A 15,345-nucleotide genomic window follows, 5' to 3' on the forward strand; every position below is an offset into this window, starting at 1 on the left:
AAAGTAACTGCACCCTTACAAAGCAGATATGTAATGTTCACCACAATCAAAGGAGACACACACATGTCTTTATGTGCTTGTTGAGTTGGTAAATGTATGCTTTGCATCTTCAGCATTTCCTTACATCGAATTTACATTTATTTTTGTTTACGTGTAAAAAGGGCATATGATTTTTATTTACATACATGTAAAATACCTTCAAAATTGTCAGGGAGTAGCAGGGAAATTGTTGGACTTCTTTTTGCTCTCCAGAAAAGTTATCTTAAGGGTTGCGTTTTACCGAAAAATGTGAAGATCCCCTCAATATCACATGCAATTGCAAGATTATGGGCATTGCAAATATGTTTTATGCATAAAACCTTCACTTTATGAAAATTTATAGTAGAGATGAGTAAGGCAGCTGTTTATCCAAACTAGACATATACAGTAAAGCACAAGTCTCTACTTTTTGTAGAATTTAGCCAAGATTGCCTTGTTTTGTTTCATGCATTTGTCTTGGCTAATGTGTATCAAAATTACATCTAAATTGTCAACTGAAGCAATTATGGATTCCAGCAGGGTATTTGGAGAACATTACATATACCTGCAATGAAAATTTAATTAGGATGAAGCTCATTCCAGTTAGATCAATACTTAAATACAGACGAAATAACTTTTGTCAATTCCTTTTTCCATGTTAACTGAAGCACAGTTCTACCATTATATTTTTCATTATTCTGAAGTCATTTAACTTGAAATGCATTTGTACCATGTGATTTTTTGAATCTCGTGGATGAGAAGTCTATTTTTGAATTAGCTTTGTAATATTTTGTTGACGTGGATGCTTTGGTAAAACATCCAGATATGGTATTCAGATTGGAAGACTTTTTTTTTTTTTTTAATGACTAACCTGGATTATGAGGTTGGATGTATCCAGAAAAAAATAAATATGTTACATCTGAACATGTTTAACTAGATAATAAATACCAAAAAACGCTTATTTGATGCTTAAATATGTTTTTTGGGTCTGTCTATAACATAATTTTAATAACCTAATTCAAGTGCAGATTTCTAATTCTCCATTAACATAGGAATAATTCTGTTTGCTAAAATAAAATAAATGAATGAATGAAATATGATATGTTCTAGGTATCATTTTTTTAAAAATCCAAATTTCAAAAAGTCATGTGGCAACTGTATAGCTCAAGCTTTAAGTATTAACTTTTAACCTTTGACCTTACAGATTTTAACCATTGAAATGTCTCTTTAAACTTTAAAGGAAACAATGATAACGAACGCCTGGCGATTGCTAGACAGCGAATTCCATATCGACTTGGTCGAGTAGTTGATGATTGGCTACTCGACAAAGGTAAAAAACATTGATTAAAACTTCAAATAAAAATAATTTGAACATAACCAAGTAGTATTTCATTGTAACTCTAATAAACTTTTAAAATAAATTTTCTGTAAAACTAACTTAAAAACTTTAAAACAGTAAAATTTAAATAGTAATATTTGGCATACATTGTATAATAATTTTCGTGCCTGTCTAGATGTTTAATAATCGTACCCTGTTAACTTAAAGTTAAAGGGACTGTAAAGTCAATCCTCTAACTGAATCTATGAAGGAACTCATAGATAACTTTAACAAAACTTTCAAAATTATTCATAGACTGCTTTTTTTTTTTTTCCTGTTCCCACATCTAAATTATTATCTAAAATATGTGTAGCTTTCTTATCTTTCTTATGAACCTGAAAAAAAAAAAAATATCTTGGCATAAACTACAGGTACTCTAAATAGTGGGCAAAATGAATTGCCAATCAAAATGAAGTCCCTTTAACATTTGCATCCTTTCAAGGAATGTTTTTTTGAACAAACCTTAATTAAAACCAAACCTAAAATTATGTGCATGCTAATCATATGCAGAGGCCAATCTGCTTAAAAAATCTTTGATTTCATAATGCTGACAATATTTTAAAGATTTCTTTGTGTAATGAAATTGTGCCATAATTTCACCATTGGTACGTGTATCATTACTTAAGTCGCTTTTGCATCAGAAAGATTCTATTTTAATTGTTAGTCTTGCTAAATGCCAATCAGAGCTATTTTATACTTTGACTGCATAATGATGCATTTCTTTTCTTAACTGGTGGTGAAGCAAACAAAATTTGATATTATAGTGGTGAATGTATAAAATGGAACGCTAATTGCTTTTCATAACTAAATACCTTGCAATATATTTTCTCATTGTTTACCTTCATTTTTGTTTTTCAACTACACTCTTTAACTATCCTAAGAAGAGTATTGCAATTACTACTATTATATTCAGGACTTAGATTTAAGTGAATTTTAATATATTTGAAAAGAAATGTGCTATCCATTAAAGACATTAATAATTTTTTTGATATGCCAATAATGCAAAATTAATGTCTCACACATTTTCATAATACATAATGCAAGCTAGATTAAAAAAAATATGGATTTTTCCATTTTTGTTATCTTGTAATTTATATAAAACTTTGATTGGCCTTTAAGCATGGACAGTCATAAACTTATTTTATTTTTTTATTTTTTTACGTTATTAATAGATATAATGTACATGTCATAGTCACTTCATGATAAGCAATGAATTATAAGTTATATTTCTATCTTATAGTTTATTGCACCCGTCATTCATTTCACAAAAAAATTGTCAGTCATCTTTTCCAGAATACAGAGTTCACAGTCAACATTTTTGCATGTATATAATATTATTTTTGCAGGACGCCAGCTCACAATCTTCAATAGCCAGGCAACCATTAAAATCGGTGGGAAGGAGCGGGGACATCCTTTTCAAGGCCAGCTTAGTGGCCTTTACTACAATGGCTTAAAAGTTCTGAACATGGCTGCTGAAAGTGATGCCAACATCGTGATAGAGGGGAATGTGAGGCTTGTTGGTGATGTGCCTTCATCCATGACAACGGAGTCAACCGCCACAGCAATGCAGTCGGAAATGTCCACCTCCATTATGGAAACCACAACCACACTGGCCACCAGCACTAGAAGAATAAAGACACCTACAAGGGAACCTGTTGGTCAGGTTAGTAAACCTCAGTTTGATCTTATCTTACTTTGCTTCCAAAACTCCAAATACCACCTAAAACATAATTAATATTAATCAGTAATTCCCAAGAATCTCTAGTCATTTTTGGGTGCAGGACATTTTTTTCCTCCATTTGACCTTAAAAGTAAATATTTCCAATAAGATACTTTCACATACACAATAAGAAAATGCACACACACATATACTCACCACTGTTGGCCAAAATTCTAGGGGAACATTTTTCATTCATCGTTTCTGGCACTATGCCCAATGCTGGGAAAAGCCGTACTGATTATTTCTTTTGCAGTCATCTGCCATCTGTCAGCAATATGACAGTATTCTGCATAGCCCTGACTGGTAGTATGGCTCATCTATGTAAAGCAGCCATTAAATCTAATGATTATACAATTTTCCCAAAAAACGATCTTTGAAATTAAATGTTTTCATCTAAACAAGTAAATATCAGATACCAGCTGAAGAAAGTGTACTTACTCCTAGAACTATGAGCCAGGATAATTCTTGGTCTGCCATTGGGGTTGATTTGCGAAAACTGGAGAGTGAAAAATCAGGTGCAGTTCTGCATAGAAACCAATTAGCGTCTAGATTTTTGTCAAAGCTTAATTGAAAAAGCTGAACTTAGAAGTTGATTGACTACATTGCACAGCTGCACCATATTTTGCACGTTGCTGTTTTAATAAATTGACCCCATTGAGTTATGGAAGAATAATTGGAGACTTCCAAAATCTCTTGCTGACAGCTCAAAAGCTTTTTCATGGGAACAAAAAACAATAAATAAGACATCTGTCATGCATATAACACAAATATATTACATGTGTTGATTAAAGTATAACTAAAGGCAAAACTTTTTTTTGTTTTGGACAGAATGGAGATTCCCCCTCTCTATTTGTCTTGTTTACCATTATCATTGAAAGTGAAAGTAAAATAAATTCCCAAATGTTTCCTTAAAAAAATAATAGAGGGGACAACTTCCAATGGGGACATTAGTTCAAGTGATTTGGAGGCCCCAGTGGATTTCCTTATTTTGCAAGGATTTCCTCTCACTTCCTGTTTGACTATTGAACAGAAAGTGAAGGTAAATCTCCACAATGGGACAGAGATGGCAAAAAAAATAAAAAATCTGACAGAGATTATAATCTTTCTTTATCCAAAATGAAAACAAAAAAGGTTTGCCTACAGTCTACTTTAACCTCCTCATGTAAAAACTGCAATGAAGTTATATTGGCCTGATACAATTAAGTTAAATCCCTGATTAGATAGTTAGAGGTTTGAGAAAAGCCCACAAAATGTCTGCCAGACTGTATATAGTAATTTTTTTACTTTAACGCCGACCTATTGCTGGCTTTGTGCTATATATCTAAATTATTCCACTAGCTTTTAATGAATTTGTTGGATTCATGTAGGTTTTGCTTGAAAAGAGGCTGCCTACTTGCTACATAGATAACTGCATAATTAAGTCAACTTTTGTATATGTCATATTTTAATTTACATCTTTATTTGAGATCATTAGTCATACTATACATGTGTTCTTGGAAACATACAGTTTCATAGGTATACTGTTTAATTTTTATTTAAATTTAATTTTAATTTAATTGGATTAAAGTATAACTAAAGGCAAACTATTTTTGTTTTAGTTTTGGACAGAATGGAGATGGATTAGAACACATATTAGGTTATTTTCAGGTCATTACTGTCTGTGCCCTCATTTTGGAGATCCCCCTTACTATTTTTCCTGTTTAGCATCATTTAAAGTGAAAGTAAAAGAAAATTCCAAAGCTTGGGTTGTCCCCAAAAAAGTAATAGGGGGTAAATCTTCCAATGGGGCATTAGTTTAAGTGACTTGGTGCCCCCAATTAGACATGTGCATTGCTGAAAAATGTGTTTCTTTTCATTTTCATTTCATTTGTTTTTGTTTTGTTATTTTTTTATCAGATATTTAGTTATGCTCAGCATTCATTACTTCGGGATCATTCGTAACTTTGGATGCATTCATGTTCATTTTGTTTCATTCATTAATTTGGGCTTGGGCCATTCGTTCATTCAGACATTAGTTGTATTTGTAACCTTCGTTAGTTTGGATTTTTAAAGTTTTACTCATTATTTCTGAGTCGGGTGCCACTCTGGGGTTAATTTAGTAGGCCTTAGACAGCTACTAGCACGTGTATTTAATCACTTCCCACCCAGCCTATAGCAGAATGACAGCTAGGCCTTTTATTATTATTCTTTTTTTTTACTAGTAGTGGCGATTTTTAACGGGACGCCAACATTGCAGCGGACATATCGGACACTTTTGCCATTCACATTTATACAGCACTCAGAGCTAAAAATAGCCACTGATTACTTTATACATGTGACTGACAGGGAAGGGGATAACTCTAGGGGACGATCAAAGGGTTAAGTGTTCCCAAGGGAGGTGTGGGGGGATAGGACTAACTGGGAGTAGAGAGAGATTGCTGTTTCTAATTACTAAGAACAGCAGATCTCGCTCTACCTCCCTGAAAGAACATGGATCTGTCTGTTTACATTGACAGATCCCTGTTATAGCTCTCCAAGGAATGACCACTGGTCTCTGGCAGATGGCCACACGCATCGGCACCAGCGTTGCGCCCCCTATAGCCCTTAAAGCAGCCGCCATAAACCAACAGCAATTCGTGCAGGGGAGCCAACCTGCCATCGGTGGCTGGTCGGTGGCTGGTCGGCAAGCAGTTCATTTATTAAAAAGTTTTAAAAAAGATTTAAAAAAGATTTGCCAATAGTTCTACCTTATCACATAAAAAGTGCAATTAAGTTATTTTGGCCTGATGCTAATAAGTTATACCCTTGACAACATAGTTATAGGTTTGAGCAAATCCCACAAAATGTCTACCTGACTGTTTATAGTAAATTTTCTACTTTCACGTGATGAAAGCCGACCTAATGCTGGCTTTGTGCTATATATCTAAATGATTTCACTAGTTTGTACTGAATTGGCTGAATTATAATAAGCTTAGCTTAAAAAAGAGACTGCCTACTAGCCATATAGATACCTGCATATTTAAGTCAACTGTTGTATATGTCATGTTTTATTATACCGTTTTATTTGAGGTCATTTAGTCATACTAAACATGTGTTCTTGGAAACAATGTGCTTCATATATGCTTCACTGGCATTTTCTGAGCCTTCCATTAATTAGTGACCCACTTCTACAAGGTAAGATAAAGGCCTGGCTTCTATGTCCATAACCAGCCTAGCTGTCATTTGTTACGAATGCTTTCTATAAATGGTTCACGGAGAATGACTGCTTTATTACCAAAAAAAAAAAAAAAGAAGAAGAAAAAATCGGTCATGGTGGTTTGTTTTCCTCAATCAAACTGAGCTTTCAATGGTAACACTGAGCCACTTAAACAGCAGTTGTGATGTACCCTGGGGCGACTGAATGTTTTGGAACAATGGAGACGCCTCTTTGCCCAAGCAGAATTAGATTGGCTCCATTTCAAACAGCGGAGCCTGAGCATGGCTGTTAAATCTTGAGGGCAAAATATGGTTGAAGGATGTGTTTCTGTTTATACTGAAGCAGTGACTTTGAAGAGGATTCATCAAAATATTCTCACGACAGCCCCATTTCTTGCCCTGCAACCCAAACAGAATAAAGGCAGGCATCTACAAAAAGCACAAGACGGTCACTTGCGAACAATTTTACTTTGAAGTCAGGGGAAGTCATTGTAGAAAGGTGACCTATATACAGTGCATACTGTACAGTTAATACTGAATTCGTACACAGCAACTGTTGCAGCTAAGGTGTGGCAGATAGAGACCTAAAATCGGTACTTTGTAAATAATAGAAAATTGAATGCTTACAAATGGGATTGTCACATATCTTCTGACTTTCAATGGTCAAAGAGGTATAGGGCCTGCCTTAAAAATCTTGCTCAGATTACCATTCAGGCTATTATCTGTCAACTAGCCTTTAGTTGTCCCAGTGGGGTTGGTTTACTACAGCTGGAGAGTGCAAATCTGGGGCAGCTCTGCATAGAAACCAATCAGCTTCCAGGTTTTATTATCAAAGCTTAATTGAAACAGCTGAATTTACAAAGCTGATTGGCTACCACGCACAGCTGCACCAGATTTTGCACTTTCTAGTTTTAATAAATTAATCTCTGTGTTTAGTAGGCCCTGGTTGAGTTAAGATACTCATCAAATTTGTTTTTTGCTGTGAGTAATCTAGTGGTGAAATCTTGCTTGGGTTCTTAGGTCTCTCCTTTTACTTTGGTCACACCATTCAATCTGATGTTCTCTTGTGCTTGAGTGGCCTGATCTTTTTTTATTTATACAAGTAAATATTTCTAGTATGAAACCTGGTATCTGGATTTTACATGGATTGAGAAAGAAATGCCTAGTTGCCAGAACCAGCTTTTGCTTTTTGCCTATTATCCAGAAGTACTTGGGCTAGTATTTGCAGTTGCACTCTGCAAGAGCAGTTCCTTGAGATCTTACTTAATGAGGTCAAGGCTGACTTCCATCATGTGCAAGCAAAAATTCAGTTTTTTTTTTCATGTTGCCTGTACGTGATTGGGTACTCTTTGCAAAATTAATTGCCTCATTTACAAAGCTTTGGAGCAACTGCACTTGCAGAGTTCACAGTCTATTTGTTTTAAGTAAATCAACCCCTCAGGGTCCTTTGGTATGTGGGATGTAGACACTGTGTCCCCCTATTTTTGGCACTTAGACCTGGGCATCGTTCACTTCTAGGGCATGTAATGCCACGTACATTCGATCAGACTTTCCGACGGGAAATGTTGGATGTGAGCTTGCTGGCTGAAAGCCCGACCTTGTGTATGCTCGATCGGACATTTGCTGTAGGACTTTCCGCCAACAAATATTGGCTAGCAGGTTCTCAAATTTTCCACCAACAAAACTTTGTTGTCGGACTTTCTAATCGTGTATACACAAATCTGTTGCACAAAAGTTCAAGCATGCTCGGAATCAAGTACGAGCCAGAAGCGCTCGGTCTTGTAAAACTAACGTTCGTAAAGAAGATATCACATGACTATTGAACTTCCTTTTTATCGGCTCGCCGTACGTCTTGTATGTCACTACGTTCATAATTGTTGACCAACATTTGTGTGACCATGTGTATGCAAGCCAAGTTGGAGCCAACACCTTTCGAACAAAAACCCACGGTTTGGTTGTTGGAAAGTCCGATCGTGTGTACAGGTCATAAAAAGGGAATTCTTAATGATAGCCAACACATTTTTCCAGTTTTTAACATTTAAATGGTGATGGACAGCAAGCTCCTCTTCAATTCCAGCCTGGCTATCACTGAAACATGCAAAATACGTCTCAAATTTCAACCGGACATTATTTGGGCAAGAGTTAAATGGGGTATCCGCTGTCTGAACAAAGTAGCATATTATGGACCTTGAGCAAGATGAGGACATCACAAAGATTTCTGTTTACCTATATCTATTTATCTATACACAGTGCAAATCTGTTTGCAGTCTGGCAGTGATTGAATAGAGGTCCAAAACATTGTCTACAGATAGGGGTTCTTTTTTAAAATGTGTCTGCCATTGCAGCCAGATACAAAGAACTATACATTTAAATCTATAGCATCTAATTGGAGCTTATTCTCATCTGTGCAAGATATGGCACACATACTCCTAATGTGTGGAACTCCTATATAATACACACAGAACATATTTTAATATGAGCTCTAGCGGGAGCAAAAGAGAAATAAATCCATTGTAAATAAATGACGTATGGTTCCTAGAATTTTCAGTTATAATTATATGTAAATAGCAACAGCTGAAAAGTATGAAATTTTACCCTCTGACTCTTCCTTTATTTCATCAAATGCGCAAATTTCTATAACACACATGCATTTTTTGAAAAATTTTAAAGACTTGAAAGTTTCTTAATCGTCAATTCATCTACAACAATGTACACTAAAAATGTTTTAGATCTCATTAAATTTTTTTCAGAATTTCAATAAAAACAAAACAAACAAAAAATGCTAAAGCCTGTTAAACCATAAACATGAAACTGTTCAAAACACCATTTGCAGAAGCTGCAATAATAATAATTGCTCGCATCTTTGCCTGCATTCTTCCACAAAATTTTAATTGGTAATATTCTCTGTTGTATTTTATGCATCCAAATCTGCTTTTTTCTTTATAGCTACAAAGAATAAAATATAAGGTAGGTATACCACTGCATAATATTCTCTGAAACGTTTATGGCAATGTTAACGATGGGAAATAAAATAGTACATTAGAAAAAGATAAAAAAAAAAGTAATACTAATTTTGCTTGCTTTGTGCTTCTTCTGTGTTCTTTGTTTTACACTTTTGTTTATTAGATTGTTTTTATGGCAAGATAAAATGATCCTCAAAAAAGCCATAACAGTAGACCTATAAATTTACCTACAATTAAAGTGTGAGAAGTAAGTAACAGTTGGCGGTGACAGCAGAATGTATCACAGAGGGCTCGTATTTCGTTCACTTCCATATTGTGCCATCTGCATTGGATGACAGAATGAATAACGCTTCTTTGAATCAACTACGGGCTTATGGCATTCTAGGAAAAAATCACAATGGTTTTTCTGCAGTTGTCAATAAAACAGGAGTAGTTGGCTTATATGAACAATATGGACTCATGAATGCCAAAATAATACCAGTGAATGGCAAAATTCGTTTTAGTTCATGTCTAAATTGACCCAAAGCTCCAATGTAATTCCAGCAAAAAATAAAAAAAATAAATAAAAAAAAAATAACTTACCGTACATTTTATAGGGTTCCCATGACCAAAGCTCTTCCACACCCATTAAAATCGACCATCCTTCTTTTGGAAACAAATCCCTCTGTCCCTCCTAACTCCTCAGTTGGCCCATTTTTAGGTCTGATAGGTCTTTATAGGCCTGAGAGGTCTTTATACGCCTCTGTAAATAAAATACACTCCAACCTACTACATACACTACATTCAGCCTAAAAGTTATCACCGTCTGGTGAGTGAGCACCTAGAGTGTTTGGTGGTGGTGGTTGTTGGTATTTTAATACACATTAAAAACTATTAGTTTAACTGGCTGCCTCGTAGGGTGGTGGAATTGGACATTTTACAAAATTTAATGAAAGATTTACTTTTTTTTACATTTGCCATTGCTAAATGAATTAAAATTCATAAAAAGTAAAAAAAGATGTTGAATTTTTCTACTTAGCCAGTCATTGTCATCGTCCATATAACTGGGCGCATGGCTTTGCCTATGTACATTGTACTAACAGGTGTCCTTCTCTATCATATCTGAAGGTCGGCAAATCTAACAGGTATACACATGCGAAAAAACAATAAAAACAAAATATATATATATATATAAAGCCTCACATAGGACTCATCCTCTTTAGCATAGCACAGCAGATAGGGGGTAGGCATATATACATCATGCCTACCACTGGTTCACAATAACAAAATCCATTCAGACACAAAGGGGGAGATTTACGTAAACAGGGGCACATGGAATCTGCTTCTGACTGAAGCTTGTTCAATTAAGCTTGGACAATAAAACATGGAAGCTGACTGTTTACTATGCAGATCTGCACCAGATTCTGTGTGCATCAGTTTTAGTAAATCCCTCCCCCCTTATTTAGTTATGTTGTCTGATTTAGGAGAGTAGCCCACCCTTTTCAGCTATAACAGCTTCAACTCTTCTGGGAAGGCCGTCCACAAGGTTTAGGAGTGTGTCTATGGAAATGTTTGACCATTCTTCCAGAAGCACATTTGTGAGGTCAGACATTGATGTGGATGAGAAGGCCACCTTTGAGTTGAACCTTTTATAGCTGCAAAGGGTGGGCCAACTCAATATTGAACCCTACAGACTAAGAGTGAGATGCCATTAATGTTCATGTGAGTGTAAAGACAGGTGTCTCAATACTTTTGGTAATATAGTGTATATACTGTATATATACACTATATTACCAAAGGTATTGGGACACCTGTCTTTACACTCACATGAACTTTAATGGAATCCCAGTCTTTTGTGCCACTGGTTTCTACAGAGCCCAGCAACCACTGGAAGAAGAATTGGACCCATGATGTCACATGATTAGACCAAATACCAATAAGGATATATATATATATATATATATATATATATATATATATATGTATATATATATACTTTTGTTTGGTCTAATCATGTGACATCATAGGTCCTATTCTTCCAGTGGTTGCTGGGCTCTGTAGAAACCAGTGGCACAAAATATTTTGCCACTGGTTTCTGCAGTGTTCTTTTTGGAGCCCAGGCAAGCAAGAAGTGGGTTAAATGATGCTGGCTGGTTGTCATTTAAAGCAGAGGTTCACACAAAAATTGAACCTCCGCTTTTCAGAACCCTCCCCCCCTCCGGTGTCACATTTGGCACCTTTCAGGGGGAGGGGGGTAAGACAGATATTTGCACCCACTTCCGGGCATAGACTCTTCCCGTCCCCCCTGCACTGTCTGCTGGGACACACATAGGTCCCAGAGACAGCAGGGAGCATTCTGATTGTGCATGTGCAGTAGGGAACCGGGAAGTTAAGCCGCAAGGCTTCATTTCCAGATTCCCTTACTGAAGATGGTGCGGCAGCATCCGAGGACCAAAGAACGGTTCAGCCTCGGGTGCCGACATCGCGGGCAGCTGCAGTTTTGTAGCTGCTGACTGGTTCACTGAGAGATGAGTCTGTGAGGGCCAGCACCATAAAAAGGATGTATTTGCAGAGAGAGAATTTTATTTATTTTAAATTTCAACCCCTGCAAGGCAATGGATATATATATATATATATATATATATATATATATATATATATATATATATATATATATATATTGATAACCCTGGAGGTGGGCTTTAATCAGTGTGGGGGTTGTTTACCAAACGTCTTATAAGATTCAGTTGAAATAAAAAGAACACAACTATACCCTGCAATTCAACCTCAAGATCACAGGCATACTGGTAGCTTTATCAATAAGGCATGAAGGTTTTGCTTCAAATCAATACAGTATTTTCCATTGTGCCATTTGTCATTAAGTTAAAGTAAAAATTATGAACGAAAAAGAAACAGTGTTGGCAAAGATCTCACACTTTACACCTAACACAAGCAGAAGAATTCTAAATGAAATGTGATAAGCGCAGCGGGCACACGTCAGCGGTTCCCTTCTCTAATGCTTTGTCTTCAATTAGCCACTTAGATGCCATTAATCAAGAAGCTGAAATAGAGCGACTTATAAACCTTGCGTAGATATTTATTTTCGTGGAATGCGAAATTCTCAATAACTGGATCGTTCCACCTTCCCGTGTCCTGGGAGAGGCATAGAAGCGATTGTTTACACAGTTCTAACATGACAAATAAACACAACACAGCTCGAGAACTGAACAGCACTAAAATACACATTGATGTTTTTAATAAGTAAAATAGGAAAACAAAAGGGAACGCAATTGTAAATGTTTGCTGTTGCTGTTCACACAAGATAATTGTTTCGGGGTAAAACATCTGTACCAATGGCTCTTAGAAGGTCAGTCCACTTACAACCAGTATTTCAATTCCAGCTTCCTCGTGTAAGGGAATACAAAACTGTTATTCCTAGTTTTGGATTAGAGTAGGGCAGGATTATCCACTTCAGTTCTAGCCTGTAGTACCACTTCATTACCAAGCAGGCCAGAAAAAAAATAAAATAAATATATATATATATATATATATATATATATATATATATATATATATATATATATATATATATATATATAGCTCTTCAAAGAAATTGGGAGACAAAGTAGATCATTTGGTGGTTTTTGTATTGTCTTGGCATTTATTGTTTAATACGTTCTGTAACAGAAGGTATGGACAACTAGAATCTTTTTTTTTTAAATGTTTTTTTACTTGGAATATTGGTATATTAAAAAAAATGAAATGACTGGTTATTAAATACCATCAAAAGAAGAAACCTCTATTTTTAATATATAAAAGAAACCTCTATTTGTAATATATATATATATATATATATATATATATATATATATATATATATATATATATATATATATATATATATAAGAGGACTCCAGTGGCAACCTGTGAAGCTCTGGTGAACTCCATGCCTAAGTGGCAGTGCTGGAAAATAATGGTGGTCACACAAATATTAACAATTTGGGCCCAATTTGGTAATTTTTACCTAGGGGTGTACTCACTTTTGTTTCCAGCGGTTTAGACATTAATGGCTGTGTGTTGAGTTATTTTGAGGGGATAGCAAATTTACACTGTTATACAAGCTGTACACTCACAACTCACTACATTGTAGCAAAGTGTCACATGAAAAGATAGAATAAAATATTTACAAAAATGTGAGGGGTATACTCACTTTTGTGAGATACTGTATATATATATATATATATATATATATATATATATATATATATATATATATATATATATATATATTTTTTTTTTATTATTATTATTTATTTATTTAACAGCTAGAGCTTTCTTTTGGTGGTATTTAATAACCGATGATCTTGTTTTTTACAATATAAAGTAAAAAGGTGAAACATTTTAAAAAATATTCTAGTTTCCCATACAGTACCTTCTGGTACAGAACTTATTAAACAATAGAGCCAGGACAATACAAAAACCTCACAAATGTACAGGTCATACACAGAGGGAAGAGGAAGTGAAGGGTCACATACAATGGAAGAATTAGAGGAAGTCTATTCCACAACACTAACTGTTAAGAAGTCTTTCCATATCAGAGAATAAATCTTTTTCTCCAGATGCAAAAAGCGCCACCTTGCCTCTTGTAAAGACCCTATTCCCTTGCCTAACCCTAGCATCTTTTTAACTGTGCTATTACACCTGGGGAGTGAGAAAGTCTGCCCGATCACAGGATCACTGTGACTGTCCCGTTAATTACCAGGGACCAAGAGCTTTTTTTGACTGTCTCAGAGCATGCAGTGAGCGCACTCTTAGCACAGAATTTTTTGGATCGCCCATGGATGCATATGTGTGGCATGTGGGCATTAAAGCCCAGCCTGTTGCGGATGCACAGATGTGCTATGTGGGTGTCCACAGATTAAAATGGCAGTGGTGGTAAAAGTTCTTGATATGGAGGACCTTTGCCTGTGTCATCACCAAAGGGCCACACATAAAATTCGGAGAATATTTGTTATCAGAGACAACAGACAACAGAATATAGTCTATGGGTATGATACAAGAGATGTCAGAGACTGCAGACATGTTGCAAACATGATGCAAGAGATGGTCCGAGACTGCAGACATGGTGCAGGAGATGGTCAGAGACTGTAGCAGTGGTGGCCCGTCCATAAGGGGCGCATGGGTGCCCCCCCCATCCGGCCTCCTAATCTACATGCTGGGTGCCAAATGCAATGGATTCCAATACAGGCGGGGTTTAAGCACATGATCAGAGCCAGAGGCTCTAATAACCTTCAAAATAGAGTGGGCTCAGGACACAGAGCACTGCGCTCCAAGCCCACCCAGTTGTGTGACACCGGTGAATGAATATTCATTATTGTCTACTAATTCTCCTCCTGGCCACTCAGAAAGCGGGTCTGAGACCTATTTCCTGATTAGTCGAAAGAATAAGCTTTGCTGGCTGCCGAGAGGAGGAGGGAGGATACGCAAGGCGAGGAGACGCATGGTAAGCTAGCCGGCTGTTCATCCATCGTCCAGAGGGAAGCCAGAGGAGAGGCTACATTGGATGCTGGGAGGAGGAGGGGGGAGACTCGAGGAAAAGAGACACAAGCGGAGCTAGTTGGCCACCCGGGGCAAGTGTTGCAGTCGGGTGATCGACCGTCCGGGAGGGGGAAGTGCGGGTGACCTGACGGGGGGTGGCTGGCTGTGCACTGTTTGCCCCACTCTCCAAAAAAATACCACCAGCACCCACTGGACTGCAGACATTTGCAGGGGCCGTAGGGCTGCACAAAAAGTGCCAAAGGGGCTGCATGCAACCACTCGGTCACAGGATGGACACCAGCACCCATTGGACTGCAGACATGGTTCAAGAAATGGTCAGTGACTGTGGACATAATACATGAGATGATCAGAGACTGTGGACATAATACATGAGATGATCAGAGACTGTGGACATAATACATGAGATGATCAGAGACTGTGTACATGTTACAAGCGATGGTCAGATATTGCAGACATGATACAAAATGGTGAGAGAATGCGGACATGATACAAGAGACTGTCAGAGACTGTGAACTTGCTATAGGAGTTGTTGGAGACTAGGGACTTGCTTCAGG

The 15,345-nt window shown here is 36.6% G+C and overlaps 1 protein-coding gene across 35 annotated transcripts in view; it reads left to right on the plus strand.

The window, feature by feature from the left end:
* Nucleotides 1-15,345, plus strand: part of NRXN1 (neurexin 1) — a 1,923,519-nt gene that overhangs the window by 1,787,651 nt on the left and 120,523 nt on the right. For 19 of the 35 annotated variants that reach the window (XM_077485566.1, XM_077485572.1, XM_077485561.1 and 16 more), the window contains 2 exons: nucleotides 1,259-1,348; nucleotides 2,743-3,059. In XM_077485566.1, the coding sequence (XP_077341692.1) occupies nucleotides 1,259-1,348; nucleotides 2,743-3,059 (407 nt within the window). The remainder of the gene's footprint in view (nucleotides 1-1,258; nucleotides 1,349-2,742; nucleotides 3,060-15,345) is intronic. The other 16 variants (XM_077485574.1, XM_077485592.1, XM_077485575.1 and 13 more) reach the window with 1 other exon arrangement.

Source organism: Lithobates pipiens, unplaced genomic scaffold (genome assembly GCF_037356315.1).
Source record: "Lithobates pipiens isolate NorthernLeopardFrog02 unplaced genomic scaffold, aLitPip1_a1.2 Scaffold_18, whole genome shotgun sequence".
In the NCBI taxonomy this organism is placed as follows: Eukaryota; Metazoa; Chordata; class Amphibia; order Anura; family Ranidae; genus Lithobates; species Lithobates pipiens.